Genomic DNA, 15,166 nt, shown 5'->3' with positions numbered 1-15,166 from the left:
CTTATTGTGATGACTTTAGGAACTACTGAAGCATTCAAAAACTATCCCTTCATATAATGAAATCATGTTAGCATCGTAATACACAAGAGCAAATACATTCTCCATATTTTAAGCAATAATGTGTATATTAGACAAAAATATTGAGTAGCATCTAATCCCTACTGCTGTTTATATTAGGTGATCAACTGTTCTTTTGTAACTCATACCAACGACTGAAATCACATCGACAATATAAATAATTTAGATTACGTCTCTAATCTATTATGGTTGGTTTGCATAATACAAAAAAGCAATGTTTAGTCAAATTGTCTCGTAGAAAATATAACTCATTTACATCGTCTTGGAGCAAACAATGTGATGTCAAATTGTTTCGAAAAACTAGTTTACCTTGAATCTAATTTTGAAGATTTTGAATATGATCATACATTGAATCGTGAAGAAGTTCAACATTCAATGAGGAGTCTTTTTGAAGTGATGCATTTTCAAACAAAAGAAAAAGTACAACATGCTTTTCATCTGTATCATGTGAGCAAAAGAGTTAGCTACAAGACACAATTATCGAACTAAACAAAGTTAATTGTCATTTGTGATGACAATGGTTGTACTTGGAGGTGCAGGACAACATACATTATTGCAAGTAAAAAGTGGGAAACCAGAAAGCTTTGTGAACCCCATACACAAGATCATGCAAAGTTGTCTTATTTGCTCATTAGTAAAAGCATCCACATGTTAATTGAAAATTATCCATCAACTTAAGCAGCGTCCTTGATAACACATATAAAAAACATTGAAGGATACACTACCACATATCGAAAAACACGATTGGCAGAGCAAAAGCCCATTGAAAACATGTATGACAATTGAGAATGATCGTTCCACGATTTATCAAGATTGTTGCAAGCTATGCAACAATTTATTCCAGGTATGATTGTGTAAAAGAAAACACTCAATTGTCGCCACAAGACGGTCAAACAATAGAGAGTTTCATGAAATTCCATCGTTTTTTTTTTTAGTTTCAAACAGTGTATCGATGGGTTTCAATATTGCAAACTCATGGTTTAGGTTGATGGAACATGGTTGTATGGTAAGTGCAAGAGGACCTTCCTTATGACAGTTACACAAGATGACAACAATGAAATCCTTCTAATAGTCTTTGTTGTTGTCGAGGGTGAAACAACGGAAGTATAACTCTTAGTCTTTGTTGTTGTCGTTTTGTTTTTTTTTTCTATACACAGCGAAATGGATGTTTGAGAATTGGGTCAACCAAAACGATGTTTATGTGTCGCATTCGAGACCATTCCAAAAATAAATGCTCCCACTCTATAGGCTCAAGTCAACTACGTTAAGTTTATGTCATATTGTTTGTATTTTAAAATTTGTGTTGTATTATTTGTAATTTAAATATTTTAGTTCATTCAACTTGTTGGTTAAATATGTATTTTTTAATTTCAATTATGTATTTTAGTAATCAAATAAAACAAAAATACAAAGGATTTCAACTGTTCAAAAAATGATAAAACATAAAATATTTTTAAAAATTAACAACATAGGCAAAATAATATTATTTTTAGTTTAAGCAAAGCATAAATATAGACAATTAATAATAATTTTTTTTTAAAAAAATCTAATTTATTTTTAAAAACACATAAAAGAAAATAAAAAAATAATAATTAAAAAATGGATTCCTTAAGAACTAGTTTCTAAATATATAAAAAAATATAATTAAGAAATGAATTCTCGAAAAAAAAACAAATTTTCACCTTTAATAGTAAATGCATAATTCATGTAAATAAAATTTTAGATGTATTATTACATTTCTTTGTTGCTCCCTTGCTATAGTATTTCTTAGACAAAGAATGATCAAACATATGGATCCTCTCTTGTTGCAAATCTAATCTATGACATGCATCAATGTAATTAAATTAAGGACGGTGTCTAGGATGTGAAAGTAAAATTATTTTCGCATCCAACATAAATTGTTTGAGAAAAAAAATACAATCATTACCGTCTATTTATAAAATGAGAAAATCAAGATGATGTCTAAAGTGTGAAAGTGAAACTAATTTCACACTCAAAGCAAATTCACTTGCTTTACCCGGAACTACTTTGGCACCCAACTAAATTGAGATGTGTTAGGCTCCACTCCATCTTTGACGTTTTCTTATATTCGTGAATGGTGGGGAGTGGGGACCACAGTCCGCAAGTTCACTTGCTTTACCTCCCTCAGAGTCCAATCAATGGGTATTAGGCTTAACATGCATGAGGTTTCGAGGTGGCAATGTTATTGGCTACTATTCCCAACCCGGGGCTCCCTGCCAGAAGGGAGGGAAAAAGATCCTTGAACGTGTCGCAGTAGAGTCACTCTCCGATTATTATCATGGCCACACCCACCCTCTGCGCGTTCACCCCATCTCACCACCACGCCAACCTTTTCACTACACACAATGAGGCTTAACTTTTTACTTCCACGTCCAAGTCAATGTGACGTCACCAGGGCATATTGGATTCAAGCTAAATTGCTTATCTCATCTGCAAACCAAAAATGACCCCATTCTTTCACATATGACGGATAGAAATATTTTTGAGTGAAAGAAAACAAGTTAAGATGTTTTTTTATCATTCTATTTGTGTGGAGTAATAACGGTTTAATTGATAATTAAATATTCTTAAAAAATATAATTGATTATTTTTAATGAAATATTCTCATACTTCTAATTATATTTTTTTTTATAATAATAAGATTTAAATTTAAAATATTACTTAAAGAGAAGTAAATTTAATACTGACGTTTGAGTATCAAAATTTGAATTTTGATGTGACCTGTAATATCCAACATTGATGTGGAGGTTGAGTTTCCTATAAAATTACAATTGAATGAATTTATATCCAAAGAAGAGTCTTTTTTTTTTATAGTAAACTTTAAATGTATATATTTTATACTTTTAAGATTCGTTTGATAAAAAAGAAAGTGAGAAGAAAGAAAATGAAAATGAAAAAAAAAGTTGATTTCTAGAAATAAAAAATTTAATTTTTTTCTTTCTTTCTTATTTTCCTTCCATCCAACCAAATAAAAGATAAATGATTTACTTTTGATTCAATATTTATCATAAAAAGATAATTGGAGAGTTTGTAGGAGGATGAATAAGAAGGATATATCATTTATCGTTACTCTAAAATTAAAATGATGAAGAATAGTTTGAAATGATTATTTACTTTTCGTTTCACCCCAAAATATCCGGTGCCCTTAAACAACGGTAAATTGCATGGCCACGCGCCCTCGTGGCTCCCCTGGCGATTTTCTTCATAGTATCTATCTACTGTCAAGTAATAATTCATTGGGTGGTCTTGGTCATGGTCCTCGCTAAAGTGTAACAACCACTAAGACTGCGATCGGAGTCTAAAGATCTCGTATCCAGATATGCATGTATCAATCTAAATTGATGTTTCGCGATATATAGTTAAAGAAAAAAACTCATGTCTACCTAGAATATGCCTATGCTGTGCATCTTGTCAAACATTAATATTTAGAAATTAGAACTAATAAAATACATACAAAAATAAAGCAGGGGTGGTTTTATTATGGAGGGATCAGTAGTACACTTTAACAGGAAAAAAAAAAAGAGTCGAATCTCTTTGTTTGACGAATCCAAATTGCGTAACACATACATATGAAACCAAGCATTAAATTAAGATTCCGATACTCACAAAGTTTCTCCTCTCATCGGAGTTTAATCGTTGCAGTATACACTTTTGTTCGATCTTTATAATTTTAGTGATTTGAGTTTTGGCCAATCAAGATGATTTCAATCTTTATAATTTATATTTTTACTATGACATTGATTGTATTTTCATATAAAAACCCAGTACTTGTGATTTTTACTTATTAAAATATTGTTCCCGAGAAGGAAAAAAAAACTAATTAAAACACTGATTCATAAGTAAACAAACCAACAAGTGTATAAATAAACAAGTGAAGTGTAGAATAATTCCAATTTAAACAATAATAATCACAAGTTGAAGAGTTTGATATATTATTATTTAAAGTATTTGAATAGAAAATTTGATTACTCATAAGATGATTATTTTTCATGTGGTATGTAAAAAAAGAAGTGAGTGAAATTATGATAAGGAATGCTTTGCGTTGCGTTTTTGAAGTAGAGGTAGAATAAAATGAAAATGGTAGAAAAGAGTGGCATATAAGGGCGCGTGATGGCAGAAAAAAGAAACAGTAGTTTGTGATGTAAGCAAGCACGATTTCCCCTCTTGGATTTTATTTATAAAATAAAAGCTCCCCTAAACTCGGTTCCACTTGCCTTGAGTTACACACACTCTCTTTCTTCTGCTGCACCAGCAACAACAGAGAATGAACAGTACTGAGGAGGGGATGCAAGGCATAGGCATAGGCATAGGCTGCTTCCAAAACGACGTCGTAGGGCAGCTGGAGCTGAGTCCCACTATGAGCAACTCCTCCTCCTCGCTATCCATGGAGCTGGACGAGTCCCCGGAGAGCAGAATCCAACGGTTGATATCGGAGCACCCGGTCATCATCTTCACCCGATCCTCCTGCTGCATGTGCCACGTCATGAAGAAGCTCCTCGCCACCATCGGCGTCCACCCCACCGTCATCGAATTGGACGACCAGGAGATCGCCGCCCTCCCCGACACCAGCGCCCCCTCGGCCTTTATAGGCGGCACCTGCATCGGCGGCCTCGAATCCCTGGTCGGCCTCCACGTCACCGGCCACCTGATCCCCAAACTGGTCCAAGTCGGCGCTCTCTGGGTATGATTAATTTTTATATATGCTACGCTAAGCTATTGCTAGTAGCTTGCTAGCTAGCTAGTATTGTTGTTGTTCCAAAAAGAAAATTACTAATTGTATAATTTAGGGTTGTGAAATCCCCAATTTGTGTTATTGAAACTAGTATGGCAGAATTTGGGTGAGTGAACGAATCTGGTTTGACTCGCCGTATACGGGTGGGAGGTGACACGTGTACAGGAATGGCATCCATGAGCAGCGGGTGATGGTAATAATAACAAGGTAAATTTGGCTTTGGACTTTCCACTGAGTGGATTGATATTGTCCGTAGATTGGGTCCCATTCACGATTATTAAGCAATCGGGACCGTAGGGTTTGTCAGTTTCCTTGGGGAATCCTAAGCTTATCTCCTCACTTGTATGTAAATTTATTAATTTCCGGGTTAAAATTATGGCACTTTGTTTGAATAATGATGGCAATCTGGTTTGGATTGGGTGGGTGGGACCGTAACAGCACCACCGTGAGGGATGAGGGATGATCTTATAGCCTTTTTCATTTTGCTTGTCCCATCTGGGGTTAAGTCGTTACAAGGAACAACACTTCTCAAGACCCAAAGCTGTACTACTTTATAAAAGATGATAGAATCATACAAACATGTTTCTCAAACAAACCCATCAACCTCCAATTATTGCAAACAAATTAACTATATTTTTATGCAATTCCACACTCCTCTTTTTTCTTTCCCCTTGTCCTGTGCTAGCTTAGGTATTGTTTGCTACAATCAAATCAAATTAAGTTAAAATAAATTGAGATGAACATTTTAAATTTAAGTAGAGCTTAAAAATATGGGACTTATTTTTATTTTTTAGCTTACCAAAGGAAGGGTCACCTCCCCCTAAATACACACCATTCTCAAATTCCATGTCGTCCTCGTGAAATCAATTAATATGCTACTTTAACCCACCCAAAATTCATTGGATATATAATTTTTTTTTTATTAGCCAGAACCATTTTACATTAGAAGGTTTGGAAACCCGCGAAGTCGCAAGTAAATAATTGAAATCCTTAGTTAAACATATTGACGTGTTTTAGAAAAGGGAAGACTTTGTAAGCAGAATTAAATTAAATTTGCTAATTTTTGTATCTTAAAGGAAATTAATTTTTAACTATAGGTTAAAAGATACTTTGATACACACGAAGACACGGAATCCTGCTTCTTATTATCTTTGGTGATGAAATATTCTCTTATTATCTTTAGGCTTTTTTGGCTGCATCGGTATAAATTGCCTTTTCTTTTAAAAACAAAATTAACTTGTTTTGAATGGTAGAATCTTCGTTTTTATTTACGTAGTATGTTTTTAACTTTCGCCAGAACCCCACATTAAAAATTAATTAGTTAAGGGAATAACCATACATTAGACAAAATTATCGTTTCATTGGTTTTGTTTGATGATCAACTTGCACAAAAATAAAAATAAAAACCATTAATAGATTCAAAGCTAAAACATTTGTTAAGAATAATCGTATCAAATTACTGGCATCATGCCATAAACCTAAGCTTCGGTCTCAACTTTCATCAGCATTTAGTAAGAATCACCATTGCACTAGCTATGCCAACTCAGCTACAAACTACAAATCAAAGGGAAACCAAAAACAGTAAGCGGTAGTACGTAGCACCGAGCTTTCTTCATATCCTTTTTTTCAAAGTATATGAAGTATATAACAAATTGCAGATTGGTGCAGATTTATTGATTGATAAGCATATATAGCATCAATGAACCTAGACAACGACTGAAGAGGTGCTCTAAAAATGTTGGTTTAAGTCTAATTTAATTTTAAAAAATATAATTTATAAAGTGAGAATTACCATCAATAAATATTATTTTAGTCATATTATTAATTAATGTGAAATCTTTAACACATACTTTTTTCAAAACTAGTTATTAATGTGTATTCTGGAGAAAAAAGTAGTACGAAAACGAATTGTCTAAGAAATTTAAATTAAAATCTGTGTGCATGTGGTGTGGGGGTGGGGGATTAATTAAAAAACGTCCTTGGTTCAGCATAGCACAACATGATATTGGGGTGTATTAAACAGAGGCTACAAATTTAAGAAAACAAACAAAGGGTGGCAGGATCTATTCCCAATTAAGGAAACCAAGGGAGGCATAGATATGATAATTAAGGGTAAGTGTCCTAAATCCTAACCCCACTTCCCACCATGCGATTATGTGACCCAATTATTTCTCCTTTGAGTTGGGAAAAGACAGAAGATGATGACATCAACAACAACACCAACCACTACAACTACAACTAACTACAGCGACAATCCAAGAGTGAGTGAGTGCGTCTTTCACTTTCTAAATTTTTGGCTTTCTATAATGCAAAATCAGACGTGGCAAGCATGCCGTGGTTTTTAATTTTAAAAAAATGGCGGATCTTATTAGAATCTTAGAGCCTCACGTAAGCATAATGATTCCATTTTCAAACACAAGTATGGAATTGGACGAACCAAATTATTCAACATATATATCAATCAAGGTTTTAAAATGCAAGTATGCTTATAATGCATATATAAACACAAATTGGGCAGCCGACGTGAAAATAACAATAGGCTTTGCACGTTTGCTTTAGGCCGCTGAAGTCATAATCAAATGCTCCATAATGCTTGGCCTTTTAGGTATTGCACTCTCTTCTTAAAACATAGTTCGACATCAAAAAGTCTCTTTAGTTATTTAATGGTTATGAACGTAACACCAGGACATATATAAACACGATTTTTTTTAACAAAGAGTTTAGCTTTATTCATGTATAGACTCTTGATGGAATTCCCACCTCTCCCTTATACTTTTTCATATCATTTTGTCTGTGTATAGGTAAATATAATCACGATGATCACCCGGAAAACTTTCTAGTAAATTTTAATATACATTTCATTCTTTATTGCTTTGTCTTATATATTGATATATACTTTATGGTACGGAATGATTCTGCATGAATGAGTACGAAATCTACATGTTTATATATTATCAGATAAAATATTAGAGTAAAAAAAATAAGAAATTCAAGGAAATAAGAAGTAATTAACCTTAGATGTAGTGTTCGTCTGAGATAAATTAATAATATAATGTTATATTTTTTTTTAGAAATACCACGAAGACTTAAGTTTAATTTTAAAGCAAACTACACCAGTATTCCCTGTGCTTTCTTGAAAATGCGCTGTTGATACCTTGTTTTCTTAACGTACATCAACTCTCCTTGGAAGTGATACACAGTGTGGTGTGTTTTTTGGGTAACAAGAATACATGGTGTAATGTATTTCAAACAACCAAGGAAGGTTTTTGTAAGGGTTAAAACTTAAAAAGGCATCGATATATATCATGTAGAACCTAAAAAAATAACAAGAAATACCAGTATAATTTACTCCAAGTTTTATATCAAAGCAAAAAGTTAATTCCTAAAATTTTACTCCAACTTTAATAGAGAGACCAAAGCTGACTGACAATATTTTTAAAATAAGACTGATCATTGAACCATAAATTTAAGGCTCAATGGCTCAACTCTGATTGAACTAATATAAAAAAATTAATAATAAAAATCAAAGAATACATAATATGATATTAAAGAAACATAACATCGTAAAATTATTTTGTCCATATATTTTAATTAAATTCTTTTCTTTAATGACTAATGTTAATGTGTAATATTGATTTTTATTGTGAGATTTATTTTAGAAGAAAAAAACCAAAACAAAGCGCATGACTATGCTCATGGAAATTTTGTGCTAATCAAAATTGTAATTATCGAAATGTTAGACTTGAGGAAAATATTCCCAATTCTCAAAAGATAACAAGAAAGTCTATTCGGTTAATTGAGATGAAGGATAGCTGAGTTATTTTTAAATTATTTGGGACTTATGTTTTGTTTGTAGAGATAAAGAAAAAGAGGTTAGGGGATTTTCATAGCTCTGCTTCAAAAGCAATTTACGGCTGCTTGTTCGTCTTTTTGCTTAATGCGTCAATTAGTTAGGTGTGCATGGTAGATATATCGAATGCCTTTAACAGTTTTATGTTATTTTTCATTATTTTAGTGGCTTCTTGTCACTTTAATAATTTTCCGGTAATCTCTCCCTTGTTACGTCATTTTGACTTGTTGCTTCTGGGGCTTGTTTGGAGTCATGCGACTTGCTGGATTAAAGAGTTTTAATGCCGTATCCGTCTACCCCATATACTTTTTCGGTACCTGATAAAATAAGTTTAAGTTAGGTTGAAATACCAAAAACTCCTTATAATTTCTTTAATGTTCAAATGAGCCCTTTGTAGTTTAGAAACTTACATTCCATCTCCTTCTAGTTTTGACTAAATTACAACTTAAACAGAAAATGGTTAAATTAACATTTTCAAGCGATAATATAGAATCATCTTTGCTGTTATTTATGTCTATAAGCTCTTCCATTCGGTTGCTACTGCAATCAAACAATTAAAGAGTTGAAATGTACATTTATAAATTATATAGAATTAATTTAAACATTAAGTTAGCCATAAGGAATATTTTTGTATTTTACCCTTAAACTTACGACTTCATGCTCCTATCCAATCCAATTGCCTTCTGCCCAGCTATTTTCGAGCCACATACGTGTGGTTGCTCTCTCACTTTGCAGTTCAACACTTTACAAAGCTTTTTGGTTCTTATTTCACCAATTCTTTCTTGGCTTAAAATAAAAATTGTTTGTTAACCTTTTCGCAAAGGGGCTTTGTGTTACCTTTGACAGCTTCATGTTATTCTTCACTATTTTAGTGGCTTTTTGTCACTTTAATAATTTTAGGCTAGTCTAACTCTGATTACGTTATGCAAATACTTGTGTGCTAATTTAGTAGTATTTATTTAAGACATCCTTTTGCCAGTAAGTGTCCTCGCGCGTTACACCTTACACTTGAAAATTAGACAAAGAACAATTTTCTTTTGTTACCAATCAAAATCCCCTTTCATCATATCGAATTTCTGATCTTCCATTGCCTTAAAAAATACAAAGAAAAATTAGTAATAGCAAAGCCACAAAATCAGTAAGTGGCCTTAGCGTTGGAATGCCAATAAAGACACATTTACTAATGAACTGTAATGGAGCTCATTTGTGCTTTTACAAAATTATCCTAAGCCTCAAGATTTGTAACATGTTGACGTATTGAAGTTGATTTCCGGGTGTCAAAATGAAATCAATGAACGTTGGTGCTGTTAAATTCTCCCCCAGTTCATAAATTTCTTAACCTCATCATACAAGACTAAGATAGCTGCTGCTCCTGTGCTCCTAAACACATTAGAAACTGCACCACGGTAAAATGAAGCCAACCCTTCTGTTCTATAGATCTTCCTCCAGCAGTCCAGGGTGCTATTGTACACTGGCTGTTCAATGCCAGACTGCATCATCATCCTCCTACGGACCGTGTCTAACGGATAAGATATCAAGCCAGCAGAGGTTGTGACTGCCTGAGCTACCACCCAACGCTTCCACAATGCCAACTCGGGTTTTGATTCTTCAGACATGATCTCTTTCATGGTATCAAAGCCTCCAAAATAAAGGCCCCTGTGTACCACCATCCCATGTAGAGATGCAGGAAGGCCCTTGTAGATCCCCCGAACGCCATCCTTGTGGAATATGGTAGCCAAGAAATGGTAAATGCCTCGAAATTGGCGCACTTCTCTCCTTCCAATGTCGGCGGCAAGGCGCGTGTGTGCTATGTCAAGGGGGTATACCATCACAAGCGTGGTACAGCCGGCAGCAGCCCCCGCAGCAAAATTAGCAGTGGCACCTGGCAAAAGATTGTCACTAGAGTTTCCACCTCTTAGCATGCTTTTGTATAGATCCTGTTGAAAAAAATAGGTCATCTATCAATATCAAGACAGCATTAACTGTAACATTACATATTAAAGCTTCAACTATAATCTCTCATCAGTTGTATGAGTGAATGATGACAGGCAGAACAAAAAAAAAAAAGAAATACATGCCAACATGGAAATAAACTTTTTTTAATATTGTGTTATTCCATTGAATGCAAAGATAGTGAAGTTGTTCTGCCAGTCATTCTCCATTTAACATCTTTGTCTGAATCACACAAAACGTTGTTGTAAAAGGACATAAAGGATCATGGGGAAAGGAAGGGAAAAAGTAGCCAAGCTAACAAGGATACATTACCAAGATTGTTACAACTGTTCTTTGGAAACATAATTACTAACCTTGATTCTAGAGTGTAATAGCTGGGTTGGTATTTTTAGCACTTAATTGCACTCCACGTATTCATCTCAACCCTAGGTTAGGACACCAAAAACAAAATTGTAAAAGCCCACATTTTATTCATATGTCAATAATCGGACTGGTCATCATCTAGACATAAAAAACACAAGATACATCTTTTGCCAAATTCACATCACGATAGTCACGTCCCTACTAATGCATTGCCTTAAATGAGAACCTATGCTTAAATCCTTTGTTTTATATTTGTGATAAAAATATTGCTGTCGTCTGAAACTGCTATAATTAGGAATCATGGTCTTAAATTAGTGCAGCAACTTTAAAGTGTATATTTGGTCAGAAAATTTTCAGAAAAAAATTCTGATATTTCTTCAGTCAGAAAATTTTCAGGAATTTTTCACAAAAATCTACCTGACTGAACAGTGCCTTAGTTTTGCTTCTAAAGCAGCAAATTTCTTCAGTCTCAGATGTCTAGCCCAGGATTCATCAATTCCCTTTTCTCCCTTTGGACATGACCTAAGTATAAGTAGCAGGCGTGCTTTTTTTGTTTGGACAAAACAGAGATATATTACTATAAGTATTGTTGGTACTATTTTCCAATCAAAATTGGCGTTTCATCTCAATAATTCCAGTTGAAGGTTGCAGTTATTGAGATTAAATGGCAATTGGCAAGGGAAAAAACATCAACAGTACCCAAGATATTGTATTTAAGTTTTACCCTATTTTCTTTTACAAAATAATTTCATTAAATAAAATAAAAGATAGAAAGGAGATAGTTACTTGAATCAAACTACTATAGGAGTTGTGATCTTAAAACAGACTAATTATCTCGTCTCAAATTGTACTGAAATATAAAAATATAGACCAAATATTCTTATTCAACTGGAAATTATTCTGGAGAGACAAAGGAAATCCTAACCATCAAGGAATTAAACTCCAAACTAAATAAATAATGGATGCATTTGTGTGCATCACAAGTTCAGATACAAGGCATTAAAGTACCTATGTCCCTACTTTTTAGTGTCTAGATCAAATTCCTATTGACCAAGAGGTCAATGAATTGATCATTTTATTGATAAGTATTTTTATATTATAATTGCAAAATATTAATACATACACGTATATCTACACCATGCATTTGTGAAAGTGATCTTACTCCCACCAAAGACTGAAAAAAGGTTTCTAATAAACACATGAAAAAGGAAAAGGCAAAATCCTCGAAAAAGTTTTGCTGGCCAGTGAGTAATTTATATCTCAAACTCTCAATGCTAAAAATGCAGAAAGTCATAGAGAAGTATCTGTTTCCATATCATGCAATTCAAGAAAAAGCCAAACAAAGGTCCAGTAAATCTATAAAAGTAGAAAGAAAGAAAGAGGCATATTCATTAAAACTGACCAGTCCCTGATAATATTCAAAAGGCAAGGGAGGTAGGAAAAAACACATCTCAAAAAACGGTAATATAGTACCATGAAAATAAGGTGCAGCACATGAAAAAGATTTCATTCCACTTCTTAGAAATTACAAAAGCAACAGTCAGCTTTGATATTGAAGTACCAAATAAAATAGAAAAAGGAATTACAAGAACACAACCCAAAAAAAGGAAGTCCCCTTCTCATATTTAATGAGTGAAAGGTGTGCATTCAATCACTGTTTCTAGAGTAATTACTCATTATGTCAACAGGTATTTGTCAAAATCCATCTCGTAAGGGGAACATTTGGCCTGAAAAATATTTGCCAGTCAGAAACTGCAGTTTGGGGGATTTTGCTCCTGGATTATAGGTGTTTGGAGTAATAAAGGATGGTACAATTTTAAGCAAGGAGGGTACATGGATGACAGAAAAAGCAAAAAGAAAGGAACAATAAGTGAGGAACAATTAACTTGATGGATGAGACAAAACTGTTAATGATAGAGGAAAACAAAAATTATAATATGGTAAAGGATAAAAAATAGGTTATCTCAAGTCAACAAAACAGTTAGTGAAGAAACTAGCTGACTAATTAATACAAATAGTATGTACAACCAACAGTTATGCACATAGCCTTCATCCCAATCTTTTATGAGATAACCAAACCCAAAAGGATCCAAATAATGGTGTTTGAATACATAATTGACGTATTCAACTCCCTTTGTCTTTCTCAAGTCATGATGGTATCTTATTAACTAAATACAACATGATATTTTCCATTCAACATATCAGGTCATACTTGAATCAATGATGTCGGAGTTAGCATGCAAAATCATACAAACTTGATATGCATAAAAAGGTGGGAAGAAAGACCATGATAAGAATTTTTGAAGAACCATAAACCATGCAACAAAAGCTACCCGTGTAGTTAAAGAGCTCAAGGCCACATAAACCCTACACTAGAATCTCATACTTCCAATGTGAGACTTTCTAAAAAAAGGGGAAAAAAGGCCTTGTCTAGGTTGGAGCTATGAAGCTTACCTTCATATAATGAAAAGGCCTAAGTCCCATACATTGAATTGGATCCTAACATTCCACCATGCTCTATAACCCTTGTACCCAACAGAGTGGCTGTGCACCAGCCCTTTAAATAGTTTCGGGTGAACACTGCAACGTTCCTATCAACAGAGTGGCTGTGCATTCATTTACAGCTGAGAGACATGGTGAAAGGCTCGATAACCAATTGATAGGAACCTTAGGATAACCACACCACAAAAGCTAGGCATTATAGTTGGAGAACCCAAGGCATTATTAACCCCACACATGAATCCCATAATTTTAATCTGGGATTCAAGTCTCATACCTTACAAATTACAAGTGGATCATAACATACCATCGAGAAATATAAGTTCCAAATGGTTGCATAACGTGCATTAGTGGGGAATCTCCATTTCCATGAAACATAGTATTTAGTAACAGGGTATTTGCATTTTGCAATATGATATCTTTCAGGGTTCTTCATTTTGTTGCCCAACACAACATTAATGTCTAAATTAGCCTCTTGTACAACGAAAAACGTAATAAAATACAGACAAAAGGTGAAAATACTAGGTTAACTGCAATTTTCCCTGAATAATACACAAAATTATTCCTTGAAATTGCAGAAAAAGGATTAAAATCACAAATGTTAGGTTATTTCACGAATTAAAATATATTTTTTTGAAATTTAAAATTGATGGGTGCTAGTAACTTGAGAGACTAGTTTGTTGTATTTTCAGAATCTCAGATGATATTCAATTGCAAATACTCACAAGGACCAGTTGACACAAAAGCAGACACAACATAATAGCCATAGGATAAACTATAGCAAGAAAAGGCTGACAATTCCTCCAAAGTTAACAAAACCAGTTCAACTCTCAAACAGTGGTGACATAAGTAAGTAATGGAGGAATCTGATTCAGATGCATAACGAGAGAGGCAAGAGAAAAGAAATAGAAATGAAGAGGAAGAAGGGTAACCTTGAGAGAGAAATTGAGAGCGACAGAAGGATAGTAACGAATAACACTGCTGCCATTGCCTCTCCACAAAGAGAGAATGCCTTCTTCCCTGACCGTACGGGCTATGCAATCCAACATACCCTTGAATCTGCGACGCCCACTCGCCACAATCGCCAAATTGCTCTCTTGGGTCTGCAACAAGAGCTTCGCCCTCTCGATTGGGGCCACAATCGTGTGCACCCCACCACCCATCACCGCCCCAGCGATCAGATCGCGCTGAAAGCTCTTCAACCCACCACTATTCGACGCTTTCAATCTTCTTCTCCTTTCTGGCTCGTCATCATCCGCTGCGCTCATCCTTTTTCTTCTCTCTTCAAGTCACAAACTTTGCTCAAAAGGGAACATGCCCATCATGCCAGACTTTTTTATTTTTTTTATTTCACTTTCAAACCAGACACCGAGCTTATCCGCTTTTGTGGAATTGCGTCAATTTTCTGCGAGTGAGAGAGAAAAGAAAGGAAAAAACACGGAACGTCTAAACGAAAGATGCTTGATTTCTAAACGTGGTAATGGCGTGCCGAGGTTGGGGAAGGAAAAAATAAAAAATAATTTTAGTTGGTTATTCCATTTTGACTTTCCGTTGGGGCTTATCGACAAGTAACAACATATATTTCTATTTTAGGGTAAAATATAATTTTCAACTTTTTTTTTTAAATATATGATTTTAATATGATATTTTTTAATTGAAATATTTTATTT

At 34.1% G+C, this 15,166-nt stretch overlaps 2 protein-coding genes across 2 annotated transcripts; one reads left to right on the top strand and one right to left on the bottom strand.

Annotated features, from left to right (window-relative positions):
- Nucleotides 1-4,252: 4,252 nt before the first annotated feature.
- Nucleotides 4,253-5,226, top strand: LOC114414823 (glutaredoxin-C6-like). Its single transcript, XM_028379257.1, has 2 exons — nucleotides 4,253-4,780; nucleotides 4,923-5,226. The coding sequence occupies exons 1-2, from the start codon at nucleotides 4,364-4,366 to the stop codon at nucleotides 4,983-4,985; spliced, it is 480 nt and encodes a 159-aa protein (XP_028235058.1). The 5' UTR covers nucleotides 4,253-4,363; the 3' UTR covers nucleotides 4,986-5,226.
- Nucleotides 5,227-9,696: 4,470 nt separating this feature from the next.
- LOC114414822 (probable ADP,ATP carrier protein At5g56450) lies at nucleotides 9,697-14,991 on the bottom strand. Its single transcript, XM_028379256.1, has 2 exons — nucleotides 14,429-14,991; nucleotides 9,697-10,618 (listed from the first exon to the last, which is right to left on the bottom strand). The coding sequence occupies exons 1-2, from the start codon at nucleotides 14,762-14,764 to the stop codon at nucleotides 9,989-9,991; spliced, it is 966 nt and encodes a 321-aa protein (XP_028235057.1). The 5' UTR covers nucleotides 14,765-14,991; the 3' UTR covers nucleotides 9,697-9,988.
- Nucleotides 14,992-15,166: the final 175 nt, after the last annotated feature.

Source organism: Glycine soja, chromosome 6 (assembly GCF_004193775.1).
Source record: "Glycine soja cultivar W05 chromosome 6, ASM419377v2, whole genome shotgun sequence".
Lineage (NCBI taxonomy): Eukaryota > Viridiplantae > Streptophyta > Magnoliopsida > Fabales > Fabaceae > Glycine > Glycine soja.
Note: the sequence above shows the minus strand (reverse complement) of the source record. Positions and strands in the feature narration are given on the sequence as shown.

Bases quoted from the DNA above. Each gene is read 5' to 3' on its own strand.
- LOC114414823 (XM_028379257.1), top strand. From the start codon at position 4,364: ATGAACAGTACTGAGGAGGGGATGCAAGGCATAGGCATAGGCATAGGC. The intron at 4,781-4,922 runs GTATGATTAATT...TATTGAAACTAG, and splicing joins TCCAAGTCGGCGCTCTCTGG to TATGGCAGAATTTGGGTGAG.
- LOC114414822 (XM_028379256.1), bottom strand. From the start codon at position 14,764: ATGAGCGCAGCGGATGATGACGAGCCAGAAAGGAGAAGAAGATTGAAA. The intron at 10,619-14,428 runs GTTACCCTTCTT...TTTTTTCAACAG, and splicing joins CTCTCAATTTCTCTCTCAAG to GATCTATACAAAAGCATGCT.